Raw genomic sequence first — 22592 nt, 5'->3', positions numbered from 1 at the left:
GCTGTTTTATCTACAATTTTAGCGGTACTTTTGAAATCCAGTGTTTGAGTGGAGGTGATGTTTGCATTCCTGGGAGAAAACTGGCTGGTGGTGGGCATCAATCTTTTACTATATCGCTGGGCTTTATTAAAATTGTATGTTTTCACATGTGCAATTGACATCTACCTTTCCTTCTTAAGGTAGCTTTGAGTCTGAAGGGACCCCGGTCCTAGGAACCCGTGGAATGGGGTTCAGGTTCCTAATCTAGGGGTCATGGAGGAAGTAGGGCTCCAAACAGAAGTAAAGATGATTTGGGACTAATAACCCGATTCACCAGATAAGGCAGGGGCTCTTCCGACATTCCCTAAGAAAGGGGGCGCGGAGATTCATGGGAAACGGAGTCCCGAATTTGATGGATTACGTAGAGGAGAGCCGGGGGAACCTGACCCTCGCAGCTCCTTCTGCGCATGTGCAGTTCCTCCTCATTGTTCGCCCGCTCCCTTGTCTCCGGCGTCGCACCGCAGGTAATCGCGGAGCCTCGGGGTCGGCGCGCCGCTAGGTGACGAGTCCTGCGGGAAGGATGTGCACTACAGGTGAGGACCTCGGAGGGTTGCTTTGCACGGCGCGGGATAGGTTTGTGCCCACACATGATGGAAGCAAAAACTTGAGCGAACCCCAGGGGGGCGGAGGACCCTAAAGAAAGCCAGAGACTGAGCAGCCTGGCTGCAGACCCGCAGGTTCCACGAAATGAGTAAGGGCACGGGTTTCTCGGTCCGAATGAAGTGCGCTGAGAAAAGGCATCTGAATGCCAAAGAACTGTTTCCAAGAGCTCCTCGAATTTTCATATGCCCGTCGACCATTCGTTAGCGAGTCAAACCCACGACGGCGGCGGGGATGAGAGTGAAGGCTTGTAATACTCATTCTATGCCTGCAAGGTGCGGGCAGGTGGGGGTCTGCATTGTAGCAGGCTGGTATGAGAGCCTGAGTTTGAACTCCGACGAGGTTAAATTCTAGCTCCGCCACTGAGTCTCCGTGGGCAAAATGATGAGCCTCTAAGACTCAGTTTCCCCATCTGTAAAATGAACTTATTCCTCAAACCCGTCTCCAGGTTGTTCTGAGGATTGACTAAGGTAACACCTGTAGAACACTCAGCACAGGTCTTGGCATTCACTAGGGACCTGGGAAATGTTCACTGCCTTTATCACTGTTCTTTTCATTGAGAATATTATTTCCAACGACAGCCCCCCCCCCCAGTAAAATGGGTATTAATCCCATTTTAACCAAGAAGAAAACCGGAACTCTGGAGGTGAAGGGTCATGGTCAGTAATTGAAGGGGTTGGTATACACACCTCAAGCAGTTTTTTTTTATCCCCATCCCAGTGTTGGGTTTTGTCTCGCAAAACCAGCGCTTAGCAGAGGGGCCCATCCCAGAGGAACGAGCAAAAACCTGGAGTGTACCAAGCTGAGTCTTCTCTAGAGTTCATGGAGCTTTCTTGACATCCGTTCAGAGCCCTCGGGTTACTCCACAATGAAGGCTTCTCTAGGCTTTCCTCGTTGTGCATCTGCCTGGTGGTCTCCCCAGTTTATATAGACTCCCAGACCAGATTTTTCTGACAGTTGTTCTCAAATAAGCTTGTTAAAACCCTAGGGCTGGCTAGGCCCCACCCGCCAGGGTTTGATAGGTTTGGGAGGGCGCCCCACATTTGCGTCTCTATCAAGCTCCTGACTGTTGCTGATACTGCTGGGAACTGCCTGGAGAACTGCCTCTGTGGTGGTGGTGGTGGTTGTGGTCACAGATGATGAAGTCCCAGGGCAGCTGGGACCTGGGGTTCAGATTCCAGTGATTTGAATTTACCCCTCCAGCCAGGTTCACATTTCCTTGGATCCCACAGCTCTTGTAAGGAAAGAAGGCAGGGCCGCCATGAGCAGGACACCTACCTGGGAGATCCCCACCTGCTCAGACACAGCCTGCCACAGCTGGGGGCACAGACCCCAGAAACAAGCAGGTTCTATCTTTGCTTGCTCAGAAGCGATTTCTGATCACATCACCACACCAGAGGTTGTCAGAACTGCCCGTCACTGAAAGTGGGAGCCAACTTTTAAAAGAGAGGGGAGCCGAGCTGAGTGAGGGTAGTAGGCAAGAAGCAGGTTTCCTGGGATGAGGAAATTCTGCGGACAGTGGATGAGCTTGTGGTCTGGGAGGATGGCCAGGGAGACACGATCACCACTCCTCCCCAAACTCCTCCCACGCTTTTTATTCTCCCTGAAACCCCTGTCCCGGGATTCTGCACAGCCATCCCCTCATAGGGAATTTAGGGCTATGCTACCCACCCCTGCCTCATTCCTGTCTTTGAAGGCATATGCCAAGGGTCTTCAGGGGTTATGTAACCCTGTCTCGTTTTAAAAATGAACAGTATTGGGTCTGAGGGAGGCATTAGCATACAGTTAAATACAAGGTTTCTGGAGCCAGACTGCCAGGGTTCAAAGCCCGGCTCTGCTACATTATTTGTACTTCTCCCCTCAATTTCCTCACCTATAACCTGGGAGTAATACTACCTACACCTTGCTTTATTTTAAGGAATTAAGAGGTAACATATGTAAAGTAGTTAGAACCGTGCCCATTACATTGTAAGTACCGTCCAAGTATTGTCCGCGTCCTTAATATCAGCATAATCTCGGTTCGCATTATTTGTTAGTCCCAGAACCTAAGAAACCACTGGGAACCCCCTGACTCCCAAGCCCCTGTTCTGTCCACTGTGCCTCAGTTAAGTCGAAACAAGTTTCTTTCTTTCTTTCTTTCTTTTTTTAATTTCATCCATTACTTGACAGAGAGAGACTGCGAGAAAGGGAACACGAGCAAGGGAAGTGGGAGAGGGAGAAGCAGGCTTCCCACTGAGCAGGGAGCCCCGTGCGGGGGGCTCCATCCCAGGACCCTAGGATCATGACCTGAGCCAAGGGCAGACACTTAAGGACTGAGCCACCCAGGCGCCCCTCGAAACAAGTTTCTTAATTTAAAAAATCCCTTAGAGACACTGAAACCAAAGGAGAATAAATCCCTTTAAATAAAATAGACTTCCCTGAAGCACACCTATCCTGTTAGAGGTTCCTACTGATCTTTTAATTGACGGAGTTAAAAATCTAAGGAGAGGCGCCTGGCTGGCATCAGCACTTGATTTCAGAGTTGTAGGTTCCAGCCCTATGGTGGGGGGGTACAGATAAATTTAAAAAATTTAAATAGGGGTGTGTGTGTGTGTTGGAAAGTAAGTGAGCGGATCTCCATGAAGTTTTTGTTTGTCGTGTCATTTTTTACACCTTTTTTCTGATGAAAATATTCAAAACATAGAAAAGTAAAGAAAATAACATAATGACTCCCATAATACTTGTCACAGCTTCAGCCATTATCAAGCTATGCCCATCTTGTTTCATCTGTACCCACCCCTAACCCACACACATATGCGTTTTACCTTCCACTTTTCACGGCTAGATCATTTTAAAGGAAATCCTGGGGATGCCTGGCTGGCTCAGTCGGAAGAGAGTGGGACTCTTGATCGATCTCAGGGTCATGAGTTCGAGCTCCACATTGCATGTAGAGAGTACTTAAATAAATAAACTTAAATAATAAATCCCAGACATCAAAAACTTAAAATGTAACCTGTTTAATAATGACCAAAGCCATGGCATGCCATCTTTGCTACGCTAAGATTTGTTTAACCGACTCCTTCTTAGTTGGACGTTGGCTTGTTTTATGTCTGCTATTAAACCAAAGAAAGCTGTTAATTGTAAGAAACCAATAAGATAAGAATATTTAGGGGCACCTGGGTGACTCAGTTGGTTAAGCACCTGCCTTTGGGATCGCAGTCCTGGGATCGAGCCCCACATCGTGCTCCCTGCTCAGTGGAGAGCCTGCTTCTCCCTCTCCCTCTCCCTCTGCCATTCCCCCTGCTTGTGCTCTCCTGCTCTTTCTCTGTCAAATAAATAAATAAAATCCTTATTTATAAGAAAAAGAATATATACTTTCCCCCAATGAAAAGCATGCTTCTCTTAAATACCCACAGTTACACCTGCCCCATTGAAGGGTCAGACACATCCTCCCACTGTGTGGAGGCTATCAGCTACAATGTGTGGATTTCTAGGCAAGGGCTCTTGAAGACCTTCAGGACAGACCCTGTTTCTCATGGTTGCTCTGCCCCATTCCCTTCCTCCAGCTCTGGCCTCACAGTTCTGGAAACTTTCCCCGGAGCGGAAGCTGAACACATCCCAGGTGAGTCATTTACTTCTTACTCAACTTTTTCAATGGAATCTAAGAGTGACTTCACATTTTTTAGTGACCCTGCTTTCTTATCAATTGTTCTTTTTTTTTTCCTTTCACTTTTTGACTTTTTTCCTGGGATATCATCTGACTTTCCTTTTTTCTTCTTCTGGTGGTCTTGAAGGTCTACATGTGATTTGTATTGTATTATTGATTACTTTTGATGTGTGGGATACATGTATGATGTCTTTCGACATCAGGGATTGTTTTCACCCATGGTCCCATCTAAATAAGATACACTCCTTTATCTCAAGTTCTATGGAAACCTTTTTTTTTTATAAGATTTTATTTATTTATTTGACAGAGATCACAAGTAGGGAGAGAGGCAGGCAGAGAGAGAGAGAGAGGAGGAAGCAGGCTCCCTGCCAAGCAGAGAGCCCGATGCGGGACTCGATCCCAGGACCCTGAGATCATGACCTGAGCTGAAGGCAGCAGCTTAAACCACTGAGCCACCCAGGCGCCCCTATGGAAACCTTTTAAGTGCTTCTTTTCCCACTTTCTCTTTGCATAATAAATATTATTTTTTTTAATTTTTAAAAAGATTTTATTTATTTATTTGACAGACAGAGATCACCAGTAGGCAGAGAGGCAGGCAGAGAGAGAGGAGGAAGCAGGCTCCCCACTGAGCAGAAAGCCCAATGCAGGGCTCGATCCCAGGACCCTGGGATCATGACCCAAGCGGAAGGCAAAGGCTTAACCCACTGAGCCACCCAGGTGCCCCTATTTTTTGAATTCTTTATTAACAATTGTGTCACACCTTCTAGCTACTCAAACAAAAATTATTTCAATTCTAATATACATTTTCTGGGTTTTTTTTTTTGTTGTTGTTGTTGTTTTTGCTGTCCCAAGTCTGAAGATAAAGCGTCATAATGTTATCTACAACTTAGGGTTGCTTGTCATGTTCCGGTCGCTGTTAAATTCCTTGCCTGGCTTAATTACAACAGCATTATGAAGTAGGGGCTTTTATTACACCCATTTTACTGAAAGTATGAATAACAAATTTAGGTGCTTGTAGTTGGAGTGGTTCTAAGGATACGTCGTTAGAAATTCATCCAGGCAGGGGGTGACTGGCTGGCTCAGTCACTAGAGCATGTGACTTTGATATTGGGGTCATGAGTTCGAGTCCCACATTGGGTGTGGAGGTTACTAAAAAGGAAATAAATAAATAAATAAATAAATAAAATTTGACCAGATAGGTCAACTTTGTCTCTGCGTCCTTGAGTCCAAGTCCACTGTAAGCTTTCCATCCATTTTGGGAGTAAGATACCTTCTGCTTCTGTTCCAGCCTGTCCAGGAGCTTGGGATGGGGCATCTCTTAGGCTTGGCATTGCCAGATAAGACTCAGGGCACAGAAAGTGTAGCTCGCATGGGACATACTTATACCAAAAACCTATTTGCGTTTCCCTGGGTGCCCTGTGTTTTTATTTCCTAGAGCTGGGACTGTACTTCGGTAGAAAGAGGGTTTCAGGTGTCCTCTGCTCCCATGAGCATTCCTAGCCCATCCAGAGGATCAGTCATTCTCTGTCTTTTCAGGGGCTGATTTTACTAGGTCGTTCCAAATGGCCTGTTGCTGGACTGGCACAACCTGCCTCAGTTTCCCCATCAATCACTGTAACAGTTCCTCTTCCCAAGTTTCAAGAATTGTCAGGCTTCACACCCACAATATGTCTCTTTGTCCAAAAATGTAAAAATGTTGCGTACATACAGTTTGTAAATATTGTTTGAAGTGTCCTGTTGAGTTGCCCTCGGCCTCTTCTCTCGCACGGTCTGGCAGTCCTCCTCCCTTGGCCAGCTTCGCAGGAACCATCTTCCTGCTCTTGTCTGTTCACAACACTGCCCTTCTCCGGCTGTGTTCCTTCCCTGACTGTGACTTCTGATGGAGGCCTCTGGACAGTCTTACGCCTTCTGAATCTGAGTGTCCAGAAGTACCTTTATTCCTCCCTGTGACAGCAATGACCAGCCGTGGCATTGGGGTGTGCGTTCCTTTTCCTCTAGGGCATGAGGAGAAAACACAATCTCCTGTTTGTGTGACTGAGGAGAAGTCATGGGCCAGTTTGCTTCTCACCCCATTTTTATTTCTTCTGGCAAAGTTTTTCTTTCTCCCAGGGTTTGAGCTATGTCGCCAGGCCACATCTGCCCGGATGCCTGCTTGGTACCCGATGAAGGTGCTCCCGCCCATGAAGCCTCGTGCCCCAGGACACCTGCAGTGATTCCCCGAGATTATTTCCCTCCCTGCCTCCTCTGCGGTCACGCCACCCAGAGCTCCCAGGAGGCGGTCAGTGACTCCCTGCTGTGGTCCAGCTGTTCTTCCTTTACTTTTCTGTCGTCTTTTCTGTTTTCCATTTTCTTTTGCTCTGTGTTAAGAGATTTGCTCATTTTTAGTTACCCAAGTCATGTGATTTTCAACGCCTTCTTTGGAGGGTTTCAGGTTTTGGGTTTTTCTCTTTTCCTAAGTCAGCCACCGAGTATGTTCTCTCTGGGTCCTTGGCCTTTCTGCAGAGCCGGCTTCTCTCACTTTATGGAAGTAAGATTCTGACACCAATCTGGGGACACCAATTTGAAGTCTTAAAGATTATTGTCTCCAGCATCTAAGTTAATTCTGTCTTCATAGGCTTCCATTGATTTGTCTTGGTACTTATTTTTTTAGGCTGTTGGTTTTTATTTATGTAAAAATAATGTGTTATTTATATTTGTTTTTTTTATCATTTATTGTTATTTATTTTATTATTTATATTTGTTATAAAATAATACTTTGTTATGCTGTTTTTCCAATTGTTTGTTTTTCCACCAGCAGAGTCTGGGCCCTTTTTAGTTTCCTGTTGTAAATGGAAAAACAAAAACGTCAGACGATCCATCTAGGCAGCTGTTGCTGTGTTCACTCAGCGCCACGGAGGCCTGTTTCCCTGGCAAGCTCTTCCCTGGAATGGAAGGACAGACCTGGGGGCTTTTCCAGGGATTGGTGGGAGATGTGTCCAGACAGGCCTCTCTGTAGGCTGTACAGAGTGGGGCAGAGCTCGGGGGACCCTTCTTTCCCCCTGCCAGAGCCGGCAGTGCCTTATGTGATAGCAGAGCTGTCTGTTTCCCAAGCATTGGTCTGTTTCCCTAGCATTGGTCTGTTTCCCTAGCATTGGTCTGTTTCCCTAGCGTTGCCCTAAAAGCAAAGCTGGGACCACTCAGGGTACTCAGCATAGCACTTTGCTTCTCTCTCCGGTTGCAAAGTTCATGCAAATTCCTGGAGGCGGTTACCCTCCTTTTTATAGGGAAGGTTCTTCTGAGTGTTGACCCTTCGCCAACCTCTCTGGGGGGTAAGAATGAGCCAGGAGCATGGCAGTCCTCATAGGCCCACTCGCTCTCCTGGGTCTCCCCACACAGCTGTTGATGACCTGGGCAGTCCTACCCGGCTCTGAACAGAACCTGAGATTCGTGCACCTTCTGGGTTTGTAGTAGGGGACGAGCACGTGGCCTCCAGAATCTGCCTCCTTCTCTGTAACTTACAGAAACCCCTCGGCATTTGTCCCTTGCTGACAGCCCCTTTCCCTGTACTCCGCTGCCCCAATTCCGTAGTGGTGTTTTTATGTATGTCTCTCCCTGCTGTGGTTTGGAGGCCCAAGAGATAAATGTGTGTGCCTAACCCATCATGTCAAGTTAGGAGCCTCTCTTATTCTTGAAATTGTCACCACCGGTGGCTCCCGAGGATTGCTTCATTCCTTCGACGGCTTCCTCGTGAGCACCGCCGCGGACCTGCTCTGCTCTCCATGGACAGTTACATCTGCCAACTCCTGCTTCCCCAAGGCCTTCTCTCCCTCCTCCTCCCCAGCAGGCTCCGAATCTTCCGTCTCCTGTTCTTTGTGGGCAGGTTCCCCACTCAGACGGCTTCGGCTACCACCAAGATACTCCTGATTTCCAAAATGTATCTTAATCCTTGACCTCTGTCCTGAGCCCCAAGACCTTATATCCATCTGTCACCTGGAACTTTCCACCTGTGCGTGTCACAGATGTCCAAGGTTTCTCCCTCTCTCTCTCTCTCCTGCCTGACCTAGTCTTCCTCCTGGCTTGTCAGTCTCAGTGTAGGGCACCAGCCTTGACCCAGCTGCTCTTGGAGATAGCCCCGGAGTACTAGCCCCGGAGTACTAGCCCCAGAGTACCAGCCCCGGAGTACCAGCCCCAGAGTACCAGCCCTGGAGTACTATTCCATTGCCCCTCTTGCCCTAACCAATTGATGACGAATACCATTTAGAATCAGCTCCACATCTAAATGCCCCTGTTAGGACATTACAGTCTTCTCTGTTTATGGTTATTACCTTCCTCTCTGACTTGACTTCCCTTCCCTTCCCTCGAAAAACCCCTCCTTGGCTTTCTCAACCTCAACAGAGTCAGTATTTGGGGCCAGATAATTATTTGTTGTAGAGGCTATCCTGGGCATCACAGGCTGTCCAGAAGCATCTCTGGACCCCAGCCACTAGATGCCAGAAGCCCCCTTTCCTCCGTTGGGACAACCACAAAGGTCTCTGGATGTCACCAAATGCCCCCCAGGCAGGCAAGATCATGTTGACTGAGAACTGCTCCTTTAAAACCCTCTCCCAGTCTGCTACTAGGGCACTGCTTTCAAAATCTAAATCTGATCATGTCACTTAGGTATATGTCCCCATTTCCATGGAAGTCATCTCCAAAGCGAGGTGTCCACCCCAGAGAACTGCACTTGACCATCAAGTAGTGTGTGGTATGTAAAGAAAGTTCTAGAATGCCCTTTCATGTTTCTTTTGTATCTAGAAAATATTAAGAAAGGAAACTTTACTTTTGGTGGCTAGCTGGAGAGTCCTAGACGTGTATCATTTAGAAGTTAATGAGCGGAGGGATGCTTAGAAACTTCTGTTGATGGGGTGACTCGATATTTGGAGGCCACTGGTCTCCAGGAGAAAGTCCAAAATTTCTCTGCATCTGACCACTGACTACCTCTACTGCTCTGAGTCTCATCGAAGCCGCCAACCTTATTCCGTCACCGCGCACTACTTGCAACTCCCTTAACTTTTTTTTTTAAGATTTTATTTATTTATTTGACAGATCATAAGTAGGCAGAGAGGCAGGCAGCGAGGGGATAGGGGGAAGCAGGCTCCCTGCTGAGCAGAGAGCCAGATGGATGTGGGGCTCCATCCCAGGACCCTGGGATCATGACCTGAGCCAAAGGCAGCGGCTTAACCGACTGAGCCACCCAGGTGCCCGCAACTCCCTTAACTTAATGTGTGTCGTTATTTATTATTATGTAATTTATTACTGGGCATGTATGTGCTTTGTAGAAAGTCTCCTTGTTGGTCTGTGAACAACTTAAAACAGGCCCAGTGTCTCCTTCACCTTAGCGTCCTCACAACTAGAATAGTTTAAACATATGGAGGGACTCAAATTTTCATTATTTTATGAATTAACAAATAAATACAGAGCCAGAGCATTTCTATTATGATTTCTGTTTCTCCCACAAAGTATAACATAAAGGAAGGTACATGGTTGTCATTGTTTGTAACATGTTCTGGTAAATTCTTAACAATGAACACAGTAGGGGCACCTGGGTGGCTCAGTCGGTTAAGCAGCTGCCTTTGGCTCGGGTCTTGAACCCAGGATACTGGGATCGAGTCCCACATCAGGCTCTCTGCTCAGTGGGGAGCCTGCTTCTCCCTCTCCCTCTGCCTGCTGCTCCCCCTCCTTGTGCTCTCCTTCTCTCTCTCTCTCTGTTAAATAAAATCTTAAAAAGAAACAAGATTCTCTCTCTCCCTCTGCCCCCCCCCCAAATGAACACAGTAGATATTTATTTCCATACGGATTTCCCGGGCCCTCGAGTCTTGAGCACCTCCCAGTGAGCAGGACTGGACTGTTACAGGGCTCGGTGTCGTTCGAGGATATATCTGTGGACTTCACCCAGAAGGAGTGGCAGCTGCTGGACCCCGCCCAGAGGCTCCTGTACAGGGAGGTGATGCTGGAGAACTACAGGCAGCTGGTGTCCCTGGGTAAGCGCAGCTTCCCATGCAAGTACCCACAGCATGCCCTTCCTGTCTTAGCCCCCAAATCACTGTAGGGGGTAATGAGTTTCAGGCTTGAGATTTTGGATTCAAAGACCCTTTTAGGGAACTTGAAAGTCTGTTACATTCTCACCCTCCTGGCAAAAAGCCCCATCACTGTACAGCTTCGAAAGTTTCTCCCTTTTGATTCTCCAAAGGGTCTGACCTTTAAGCGGCTTTGCCGAGCCCCATGTCATTTCCTCTTAACAGGGCACTCTGTCACCACACCTGAGCTGATACTCAAGCTGGAGCAAGGAGAGGAGCCATGGGTACCAAAGAGAGAACTCCCAAGTCCAAGCAACCCAGGTGAGTTCACAGTGGTGGAGAGAAGGCAACTGAGGGGAACTGGATCCCAAGTGGCCAGTTCATTTTAGAGCCTTTTGACTAAAGACAGATGACCTCCCTACCTTAGATATCAGACCTCCAAGCAGCATTCTCAGATGTAAGTGCCCTTTGTGTTCTGTTCGACTTTGGTGCATAGAGAGATTGGCCTGGGTTTCGTAGACTCCGATTGCTCCTTTCCTCATCCTAGACTATTATTTCTGTTTTTCTCTGTTGGGTAACGGCCATTGTTCACCTTTCCTCCTGTGCCAAACATGCTGTCATTGTGCAGTTATTGGTGCATTCTTATATTCAACAAATATTTATTAGGGACCTGATACGCACCGGTCCCATTCTAAGCAAAGGGGGGTACATAGTCTTTACTCCTATCAGTAGATCTAATTAGCAAATTGGCAGATTTAGCAAAAAAAAAAAAGGCAATTAGCAAAAAAAAAGTAATATTTCTGGTAGTCATCAGCAGTATGAAAAATTAAAGTCAGACGAATGGTAGAGGAACCGATAGGGAGTGCTGGTTTTGGAAAGGAACAGTGCAGAAACAGTGGAATAGAGTTTTGAGTGGAGGGATGGTGTGAGCCACAGGTTATCTGAGAGATTTTCAGATCGAGGGAGCAGCAGGTATGAAGTCTCCAAGATGGCAGTGTGCTTGGTGTAATCAGGGAACATCAAGGAGTCAATGGGACCAAAGGTGGTTCAAAAGAAAGTAGCGGCTCATATCAGAGAGTTAGCTGGAGCAAAGCATTATGGACCTGGTGAGACGGACTTCTGCTCTGAGTGAGGCATTAGGTGCGAGGGGAGGTCAAGGGCTGCACCTGTGTACACTAGGTTTGGAGGTCAGGAAGGCACGTGACTCTAGTAGGTCTTAACTAAGAATGAGCCAAAGCACCCAGTATGGCAGGGAGGGAACCAGAAGACAGTGATGTCCCAGAAGTCCCATGAACAAGGCATTTTGAGAAGGAAGGAGTGAATTCCAGTATGCAGATGGACCTGTAAATGCAGCATTGCCTCTTCTCTTCCTGCACATTATTCAGAGGCCACAGGGGAAATAAAAACAAAATGTCAATTCCATTTTCACTAGTGGTGGGAGGCAGCTGAAATCCCAAACTTAGAAAGTGGAATGGGGCGCCTGGGTGGCTCAGTCGGTCAGGTGTCTGACTCTCGATCTCAGTTCCAGTCTTGTTCTCAGAGTCGTGAGTTCAGGTCCCATGTGGAGCCTACTTTAAAAATTAATTGATTGGTTAGTTAATTAATTAAAATGTGAATTACAACCAAAAGCAATGAAAATCAGGCTTGGTCATGGAAGTAGAAGTAGAAGGTAAACATCACACAAACCAGCCATGGAAAAATGTGTCAGAACACATTGTACAGGTAGTATTTACTTGTAAACTTTGCCACAAATGGAACTTGAAGTAATGAGATTCTTTAAAAAAAAAAAAAAAAAAAAAAAGGAGAAGAAGAAGAAGAAGAAAGAAAAAAAGGGCAACAGGACGGTAGCATTGCCCTGAAGGATGTGTAGGTTCTGGGTAGAGCTAAGGACAGAATATGTGAAGTGAAGAACATGAGAGTGGATATGTGGCTAGAAATGTCCAATTTACAGAATTAAGTACCCTGATCCAATACATCTGACAATACTTTAGACTCGTGGGCTGATCACTGAACATGTGCTGTGAACTTAGGTATAAGAACCTAGGGTAAACTCTAGGTATAAAAATCCAATATCAGATTTTAGTAGTTGGCATATTGGTTTCTATTTGTTTTATCTGCTACAGAAAAGTCACATACTTTTAAGGATATAATTGCTATTCTTTGCTAAAATGAGAATAGCAAAGGATAGTAATAATCACACATAGCTTAAAAAAAATTTAAGACAAAGATTAATAAAGGTCCTTGGACCAAATTGGATAGCCAGCTGCTTGAGTTTTCACAGAAAAAAAAAAATCAGAGAGGAAGAAAACATGATATAAAGGTGGAATTAAACATTAGTATTGAAAGAGGACACAATCTGTTGGCCAAGTCAATCAGCAGATTGACAGAGGGAGATGTAGAGGGTGTCAATCAGGACAGATAACTGTTGATCAGTCCTGAGAGAGTCAAATGAAAACACCAACAACCAGAATACAGAGGTGAACCAGATCCTATTGCAAGCATGGCTTGTTCTCTCTTATGTTTTAACACTGTCTTTGGACAGTGTTTTACCATATCGCAGCTCTATGAAGAGATGGGGATGAACTATAGGAATGGATCTTTAGACCCAAGGAAATTAGTGATTTCATAGGTTCAGTTGGGAGTTGGTGTACAGAGTGGGAAGGAGGAGGAAGAGTTTGGGAACATAGAAAGTAGAATAAGGACTTTATTGCAGGTGGTAAAGTATGGGGGAGAGGAGGATATGGTTCTAATCTGAGCTGCTGTCAACCTGATCTTGGCTCTGATACTTCCCTTAATACCTCCTAGTCTTCCTTGTCTCCAACTCACCATTCCTTATGTCTTATTTCAAACCCTCTATCCATCTTGACATCTTATTTGTAACAAACCAAAGCCATTTGTGTTAATTTTCAGCTTCCTCTCCTTTTGTTTTCTACTACAATATATGTTTTTGTCTTTGTTTTCATGTTACCAAACCAAAAGAGTAGAATAAATATTTGCTCAGGACTTCTTTCATTCCAGAATACTGTGTCTAAAAACCTAAGAATCCACTCCATATAGGCCATTTGTGTACAATGCCATTTCTTAAGAAATGTGTTAAGATTTATATGTATGTCAATTTCTCATATCTCTAGAAGTCCAGAAAATGAATAATGTGAAAGAAAGAAGCCAAGAAAAGGGAGATAAATATTCAAAGCAAGCTTTATTCTTCAACAACAGAATATTGATTAAGGAGAGAAGTATGACCTTGGGAGAAACATTTAATATGACCACAAACCCAGTACCCTCAAGAAAACAATCCCATAAATGTGACTCATCTAGAACAAGTGTTTCAGAATTAATTGTTAGTAATAGAAACCATGTAAGAAAAAAGTCTAATGATATGAATGGATGTGGATTCCTTGATACTATGCATGAGAAAACTCATATAGGGAATAAGCCCTGTGAAAATGATCTCAAGAAGAAATCCCACAGACATAATGAGGACTTTATTCAACATCAGAAGAATTCTGTTTTGGAGAACGTTCTTGAATATAATAATTGTGGGAAAGCCTTTCACAGAAAGACTGCCTTTGTTACACATAAGAGAGCTCACAAAGGAGAGAAACCCTCTGAAGGTAATGAACACAGACAAGCCTTCACCCAAAAATTAAAGCTCAGTGCTTATCTGAGAACCCTTAAGGAAAGGAAACTACATGAATCCAGTAAAAATAGGAAACCCTTATGTATGAAGTCAACACGTGTGCATCAGAGAGTTCACGTACGAGAGAAACACTGTGATTGTAATAAACTGGGGAGATCCTTTAGCAAGAAGTCAAACCTTACTCAACAGCAGAGAGAGTACAGAGGAGGAACACCTGATGCATGTAATGAAAGTGAGGACACCTCGCAGAAGTCCTACCACACTCAAAGTGAGAGAACTCATGTGGGAGAGAAAATCTATGAACGTGATAAATATGGACAATCCTCCCATGAAAAGCCATGCTTTCCTCAACACCAGAGAACTCACACCGCAGAAAAACCGAGCCAGCGTCATGATGGTGAGAGAGCCATAACGGAGTCACGCCTCACTCAAAATCAGAGAATTAACACAACAGAGAGAAGCTTTAAAGATGGTAAATGTGAGAAGTTAAAACTCGCTCGACATCAGAGAACGCACCCAGGGAAGAAAACCGCTGAGCGTCCCAAAAGTGGGAGGGCTTTAAGTAAGAAGTCACCCCTCACTCAAAATCAGAGAACTCACCACAGAAAGAAAGCCTATGACTGTAATAAATGTGGGAAAAGCTTTCATAAGAAAACAGAGCTTACCCAACATCAGAGCACGCACACGGGGAAAAAACCCTATGAATGTAATGAATGTGGGAAGTCCTTCTTTGTGAAGTCCAACCTCACCGAACATCAGAGAACTCACACAGGAGAAAAACCGTATGAATGTAATGAATGTGGGAAGTCCTTCTGCCAGAAGTCAGCCCTCACAGTGCATCAGAGAACTCACACAGGAGAGAAACCGTATCAATGTAATGAATGTGGGAAAACCTTCTGTGTGAAATCCAACCTTACTCAACATCAAAGGACCCACACGGGAGAGAAACCCTACAAATGCAATGAATGCTGGAGATCTTTCTGTGTGAAATCCAACCTTGTTGTGCATCAGAGAACTCATACAGGAGAGAAACCCTACAAATGTCCTGAATGTGGGAAAACCTTCTATGAAAAATCAGCCCTCACAAAACATCAGAGAATTCACACAGGGGAAAAACCCTATGAGTGTAATGAATGTAGGAAAACCTTCAGCCAGAGGTCAGCCCTCACCAAACATCAAAGAAAAACACACAAGAAGAAAACTCCCATCCATGTTGCCCACAAGCAGAAACCTGCATCCACAAATCAGAGTCGGTGAAGATCAGCAAAATCACAGGGGCAAAAAGCTAAGATGTCAACACACATAGGAAAGTCTTCATCAATCGGTTATAGCTTATTGGAACTAGAGGATTAATATAGGAGTGAAACCTTATGAATGCTTGGAACATGTGAAAGCTTTCAGCAAGTATTCAAAGATATGGAGGGGAAATTCATCACTTTAAGGAATATGGATAAAAATGTTCTTGTGAAAATGTTGTTTAAGTAGAAGTCATATTTTGGATGTGATGCCAAACTTAGAGAAAAGATAACATAAAATGTTCTGTTAATAGACTATGAAATGTGTACCTTTTATAAAAGCAGGAATACTTTCAGTTGTTGATACAATAGCATTAAAAATATATGTGATGTGAAGACTTTCTGAGGTGTATTGAACTATATATAGGCATACAGTACATGAGCGTGCCATATAACATGAATTATGTGTATGTTGGATTTGTGATACTCCAACACTGTCTCTGAATGTCGACAATATGGTGTACATAGACTAAGTAAAAACTGAACAGTCCCATAACCTGTGACCCAACAGTCCCACTTCTAGATACATACCCTAAAGCAATAGTTCTCAACTGGGCATCCTAAAGGGTGTTCGGAAATACTGGGATGGTTTGGTTTTCACCGTGACAGGGTGTTGTCTGCGGTTAGTGTGTGGGAAAGCCAAAGACACCAAATGTCCTGCAATGGGTCAGTAAAAGGACAAGAAGAGACTCGTCCACAATGCCAAGGGCTCCAGCACAGAAAAAACACAGCCCTGGAGAAACTCTTCATGTGTGTGCACACCCACAGACATATACCAGAATGTTCAAGACAACATGGCAATAAGTCTTGCAGCATGATTTACAAAAATGCAAAGTAAAAATGTCTATTCACAATAGACTAGATTAATAAATGTTGGTTATGGTCATACCAGGGAAATAAGGTACAGCAATGAAAATGAATTAATGAGTTAAACACTTCAAGATTATTATACCTTAACGTTAAATGAAAAAATATATAGATATCATGTAACTGCATTTCAAAAAGTTCAGAAAACAAAGAAATCAGCAGTACATTGTTTGAGGAGATACATATATATATAAACAACTTTGTGTATTATAGACATAGAAATATACATGTTAGCTGTCAAAGAACAAAGGAAAGCAAGTGGAAGATTAACAAAATCTAGGATAGCAGTTACATCTGTGGAGGAAAGAGGGACTTATATTTACAGAGAGAGAGAGAGATGCATGTTTCTCAAATGATGCATGAGTATACAGTATTGCTTTTAATATTTTATATCATATATATGCCTAAATGGCTATTTCTGTTTATAGATTAATTCTCAAGAAACAGGCTCTAAGATAATTGCATTAGAATGTTAGAAAAGGTGATGTTTTGGCATAAAGATCATAGTTAAGTTTTTTCATTCATCTATTTTTCTCGATCCAAAATTTCCATAATGATATTATCAAAAGTCTACCCATCTCCTCTTTGCAACTCACCATCTTGATTTTCTTTATTGTATTTTTCTTTTTGCTCCCTCATAAAATTAATCCTAACTTTTAAAAAATAATAAAGTGAGCATTGACCAAGATAGAAAAAGTAAAGCAAATGAAAAAGAAACAAAATCGAAGGACTTTCAATAGTAAATATAAATAAAAATGAAAAAGTAATAAACACTCTCACAAACATGAACAAGTTGAATTCACACATCAAAAACAGTGGTGGTTCAATGGTTTAAAAACCATCTATGTGTGGGTTATCACATGATATATACATATATGTATATATTATGTAACAAAGGAAATTTGAAGTTTAAGGGATTGGGGTACACCTGGGTGGCTCAGTCGGTTAAGCATCCAACTCTTGATTTTGGCTCAGGTCATGATCTCAGAGTCAGGGGACTGAGCCCTATGTCAGGCTCCATACTGGGCGTAGAGCCTGCTTAAAATTCTTCCTCCCTCTCTCTCTTAAAAAAAAAAAAGAAAAGAAAAAGAAATTTAAGAGACTGGGCAAAAGATGATACATAGATGAATGAATGGATAGATAGATAGATGAAAGATATTGATAAATATTTATAAATGTAGATATATATCTTTTCTATTTTTTTTTTTTTTTACATTCCTCCATTAAAGCATAAGTACCCACTGTTAGGTCCTGTGATGACATCATTTTTTAAAAGATTTTATTTCTTTATTGACAGGGACAGATCCTAAGTAGGCAGAGAGGCAGGCAGAGAGAGGGGGAAGCAGGCTCCCTGCTGAGCAGAGAACCCGATGCAGGGCTGGATCCCAGGACCCTGAGACCATGACCTGAGCCCAAGGCAGAGGCTTAACCCACTGAGCCACCCAGGCACACCTGTGATGATATCATTTAACCCAACTGTGCTCTTAAATATGAGGTTCTTCAGCCTCTCATCAAAAATGATCTCATAGGGAAATAGCCACTGATATGAATATATGTTCAGGTTATGCTGCTTTTCTGTCTTAAACTAATGTTTTTAACCCTTCCCGATTTGAGGTTCCCCAGGAAGCTCTGGAAAGAGCAGAGGAGGGAATGGGCTTCCAAGCACCTGTGTCTTTCTGATTGAGGGTCCTCCCTTGGTTTTCGTTTCTAGTAAGAAACTTTTTAAGATGCTCGTTTGACTTTATTTGGAATGATGAACAGGGCACTGAGAGACTTCTAATCTTGACATTGCCTCCAGCCCAATTTTATTAATCTTTAAAATGAAGAGCAGATTTAGACTATTACTATTGGCTTAGTCCATTAGGGCTGCTATGATAATACCGTAGATTGAAGGTCTAAGAACCAACAGAAATTTATTTCTTACGGTGCTGGTGGCTGGGAAGTCCGAGATCATGGCAATATCTGGTGAGGGCTCACTTCCTGGTATACCGTGTCCTTGTGGAGTGGGAGGGATGGTGGGTGGTGCTCTGTGGGGTGTCTTTTAGGGGCACTAATCCCATTAATGAGAGCTCCATCCTTGTGACCCAGTCACCTCTCAAAGGCTTTGCCTCCTAATACCACATCTGGGGGGCTAGAATTTCAAGATGTGAATCTTGGAGGGATACGAACAGTCCGTAACAGCTATCATGTTTTTCTGGTATGATTATTGAGAACTTTGTATGTCAATTACAGAGCAATCAGCACATCCTTAGAGGCCAACGACATTGACCTGGAGAGAAAGTGGAGAATGAAGACAGCGTGGAGCTTGAAGATTCTTAAAAGACCTCAGCTGAGCCTGAGGTCACTCTCCTACCTAGCTTGCAGACACCCAGGAATAGTCCTTCTCTGGTGGAATCTGGTTCCTGACAGTCCCCACAGCTCAGGACACATCTCCGGAAGTTGCCTCATGCCTTCCATCATCACCCAGTCCTGACAGTCCCTGATGAGGTACGGCTGCAAATTTTGAATACTTTGAACAGGAGAATTCCTTCTCACCCAGCTCCCTGTCTGGAGCCCTCCTGCCTCTTCCCAGAGCTTTCAGTGTGTGTTACCTTGTTGGATTTTTATTTCTGGGGTCTCCTCATTAAAATACAAAAGCTAGTGTACTTACGTGGAGTCAGTATCTGGGCCCCAAGCACAGTCATTTTAGATGGAGACTCCACCCCAGTAACCAATATCTGTCTCTGATGGCACCAACTGGCCCCTAGAATCCCAAACCTGGCTTCTAGCAAACTCAAACCAGGTCCACTAAGAAAAATAGCAAGCTGGAGAGTCAATGAGCCATCGTGAAGCCATAGAAATTCAAGTTGGCCTCAAACTCCAAAGAAACACCAAGAAATCAAAGGACTAGAAGGCAGGAGTAAATTTTAATTTATCATTTGTTTCCTGGGGTCACTTGAGGGCATTTTATTTGGCTGGGTGCTCTGAGAATTCAAAGATGGTTCAAGTCCAAGTGTGGGTTTTAAGTGATGTGGTACAGGGCTCCTGGGTGGCTCAGTCATCAGAGGGGCATGAGACTTCTTGTTGGGATCATGAGTTAGAGCCCACATTGGGTGTAGAGATTACTTAAATAAATAAAACTTTAAAAAAAAAATTTAGAAAAAATCTAAGCTCATGACTCGAGAATCTAGAAAAAGAACAAAAGAAATCCAAAGCAAGCAGAAGGAAAGAAATAATATAGATAAAAGGGGATACCAATGGAATTAAAAACAGAAAACAATAGAAAAAAAAAACAATAAAGATAAGAGTTGGTTCTTTAAAAAGATCAATAAAATTGACAAGCTTCTAGAAAAATTGGTAAGGAAAAAGAAGACACAAATTACCAATATCAGTAATGAAACCCAGTATCATGACAGACTCCATAGACATCAAAATGCTTAACAGGGGAATCTATGAACAACTTTATACCCATAAATTTGACAATTTATCTTAAATAAACCAATTCTGAGTGACACCTGAGTAGCTCAGTTAGGCATCCAACTCTTTTTTTTTTTCAATCTGAGTGTTTTTTTAATTGATTTATTTATTTTCAGCATAACAGTACTCATTGTTTTTGAGGCGTCCAACTCTTGATCTCAGCTCAGGTCTTGATCTCAGGGTTGTGAGTTCAAGCCTTGCATTGGGCTCCAAAAATAAAATAAAATAAAATAAAATAAAATAAAATAAAATAAATAAAAACCAACTCTGAAAAAAAGGCAATAAAAGGAAATTTTAAAACACAAATCAGAAAAGAAGAAATAGAATTGTCCTTATTTGCAGATGACATGATTGTCTAGAAGGCCCAGTGAATCTTCAAGAAAAGTAAAGGAAAGAAACCTTCCTAAATATAGTGAGTTCAACAAGGTCATAAGATACAAGGTAAACATACAAAATTCAATTGTATTTCAATATGCCAACAATGAACACACGGGCACCAAAATTTCAAATACAATACCATTTTAAATTGCTCCTTAAAAAGCCTATGGTTAGATGTAAATCTAACAAAAAACGTGCAGAACTTGCAAGCTCAAAACTACCTAATGCTGTGATCTAGGGGCTCCTGGGTGACTCAGTCCGTTAAGCATCTGCCTTGGGCTCAGGTCAGGATCCCAGCGCCCTGGGATGGATTAACATCTGGCTCACTGCTCAGCGGGGAGTTTGCTTCTCCCTCTTCCTCTGCCCCTCCCCCATGCTTGTGCTTACTCTCTCTCTCTTAGTCAAATAAATAAATAAATAAAAGTCTTTAAAATTCAAAAAAAAAAAAAAGATGATCTAAAGAAATGGATAAACATGCCTTGTTCATGGATTGGAAAACTCAGCACAGGAAGGATGTCAATTCTCCCCATTCTCATACATAGGTTTAATGCAGTTTCTATCAAGACTGAATCTTGCTCCCCACTAAGCAGAGAGTCCGATGTGATGCGGGGCTCAATCCCAGGACCCTGAGATCATGACCCCAGCAGGAGTTTTGTCCTGTATTGTTGGTAGATATAGGCAAGATCATTCAGAAGATTATAGGGAAGAGAAAGGAACTAGAATAGCTAAAACAATTTCGGAAGACAACAAAATGGGGCTCAGTCTACTGGAAGTTTATGATAAAGCTACAATAATTGAGACAGTGTGACTTTCGTGAATGGATGGACACACAGATCAATGGAACAATGCATGAGAATGGAGAACCCAGAGAGAGACTCATATAAATATGACCGAATGACTTTTCTTACAAACGCGCAAAAACAATGGAGGAAGAGTAGACTTTGGACTAATGATGCTGCAGCAATTAGCCATGTATATATGGAGAGAGGGACCTTGACCTCCAGAGGAGGAGAGTATGGGCTTTGGATTCAAGCAAACCTGATTTTTATATTTTATTTTTTTAAAATTTTATTTATTTATTTGACAGTGAGAGAGATCACAAATAGGCAGAGAGAGAGGCAAAGGGAGGGGGAAGCAGGCTCCCCGTTGAGCAGAGAGCCCAATGCGGGGCTCGATTCCAGGACCCCAAGATCATGACCTGAGCCGAAGGCAGAGGCATAACCCCCTGAGCCACCCAGGCGCCCCATACCTGACTTTTAATTCCAGTTTTGCCTCCTTACTACTGTATGATTCTGACTCTGTCATTAAACCTTAGTAAACCTTGGGGCGCCTGGGGGACTCGATCATTAAGCATCTGCCTTTGGCTCAGATTATGATCCCAGGATCCTGAGATCGAGCCCCCATATCGGGCTCCTGGCTTCTCCCTTTCCAGCTCCCCCGTGCTGTGTTCCCTCTCCCGCTCTCTCTCTCTCTGTCATAAATAAATAAAATCTTTAAAAAACAAAAATAAAAACCTTAACGAAACCTCAACCCCCAGCCTGGAGCTCAACAACGACACCTTACGGATATTGGAAAAATAGCAGGCGAGTGAATGGGCTACGCTAATTTACCATGCGATGTTCCCGAAATGGCCAGCAGAGGGCTCTAATCGCCCATGAAAGACCGCCACCTCTCTGAAGGCTTGTCTGCCTCGCAAATTCTGCCTAGGCATTTCGGGCACCCCCATTTGGGTAAGTCCACATTAATGCCCAGTGCTGCGGAAATATTTTTCACAGCCATGTGTGTCCCTATGTCTCTGTCAAAGAATCAAATCGATCATTTTAATTGTAATCCCTCTTTTTCCTTGCCCACTTTAATTATTTTCATATTGGAGTAGGCATGCATTCTCAATGGGGGCAATACTGCCCCCAACAGGGTGAAAAGTGGTTCTTGGGTCCCACCCCAAATCCTAGATATTGCAGTGGTTTGTAGCCTTCAAAGGACCGTAGTATAGATATAAACTATATATGCTATTAAAATTTCATGAAGAGGGGGACAATTAAGGAAGAAAATATCTAAAAAGGCTTTTCGGGGGCGGGGGACTGGAACCTAAAAAACTAAAGGTTGTGAAACACTGCAGTAAGAGGAGATGCATCAAGAGAACACCCCAGCATTGCCCCACATCTGCAGTTAGGATAGTCCTTTCCCCTGGAACCTGGGGTATGTCAGGTACTGTCCAACCTCAACGACTCCTAACTGAAGATCTTGTTACTGCTGGGAACGCACTCCCCCGGGGAAATTGAAATTCCAGTGCTCCATTAGAACCCTTCCCAAAAGTTTCCCCATGCACCATCCTTTTCCCTCCCTTTTCTGTCTTGCCAGCCCACCCCCCAAGCAATCACTGATGTGCTTTGTGTCATGGCGGACAAGTTTGCGTTCTTCAGAGCATTCTATAAATGGAGTCCAATGGTACTTACGCTTTCTTTGTTGCTTCTCTCAGCCTAATTATTTTGAGATGCATCCATGTTGTTGGGTCTATTAGGGGTCTATTCCTTTTTACTCCTGAGTACTGTTCCATTGTACCAAAATTTGTTCATTCGTTCACTTGTTCATGGATATTTGGTCTGCGTCCAGTCTGATGCCCCCATGAATACAGC

At 43.7% G+C, this 22592-nt stretch overlaps 1 protein-coding gene across 1 annotated transcript; it reads left to right on the top strand.

Annotated features, from left to right (window-relative positions):
* Window positions 1-391: 391 nt before the first annotated feature.
* Window positions 392-15285, top strand: ZNF334 (zinc finger protein 334). Its single transcript, XM_045980584.1, has 6 exons — window positions 392-503; window positions 4185-4240; window positions 10158-10284; window positions 10546-10641; window positions 13452-13840; window positions 14318-15285. Exons 1-6 carry the CDS (start codon window positions 392-394, stop codon window positions 15215-15217), a joined length of 1680 nt encoding a protein of 559 aa, XP_045836540.1. The 3' UTR covers window positions 15218-15285.
* The last annotated feature ends 7307 nt before the right edge of the window (window positions 15286-22592 follow it).

This window comes from Meles meles, chromosome 16 (assembly GCF_922984935.1).
Source record: "Meles meles chromosome 16, mMelMel3.1 paternal haplotype, whole genome shotgun sequence".
Taxonomy (NCBI): domain Eukaryota; kingdom Metazoa; phylum Chordata; class Mammalia; order Carnivora; family Mustelidae; genus Meles; species Meles meles.
The sequence above is the reverse complement of the archived record's forward strand: the minus strand, read 5'-3'. Positions and strand labels throughout refer to the sequence as shown.

What these genes read in the sequence shown, in the direction of transcription:
- ZNF334 (XM_045980584.1), top strand. Translation starts at nt 392, where the DNA reads ATGGATTACGTAGAGGAGAGCCGGGGGAACCTGACCCTCGCAGCTCCT. An exon ending in GGAAGCTGAACACATCCCAG is followed by an intron (nt 4,241 to 10,157) that starts GTGAGTCATTTA and finishes GGACTGTTACAG; the next exon opens with GGCTCGGTGTCGTTCGAGGA. An exon ending in CCCAAGTCCAAGCAACCCAG is followed by an intron (nt 10,642 to 13,451) that starts GTGAGTTCACAG and finishes TCATATCTCTAG; the next exon opens with AAGTCCAGAAAATGAATAAT.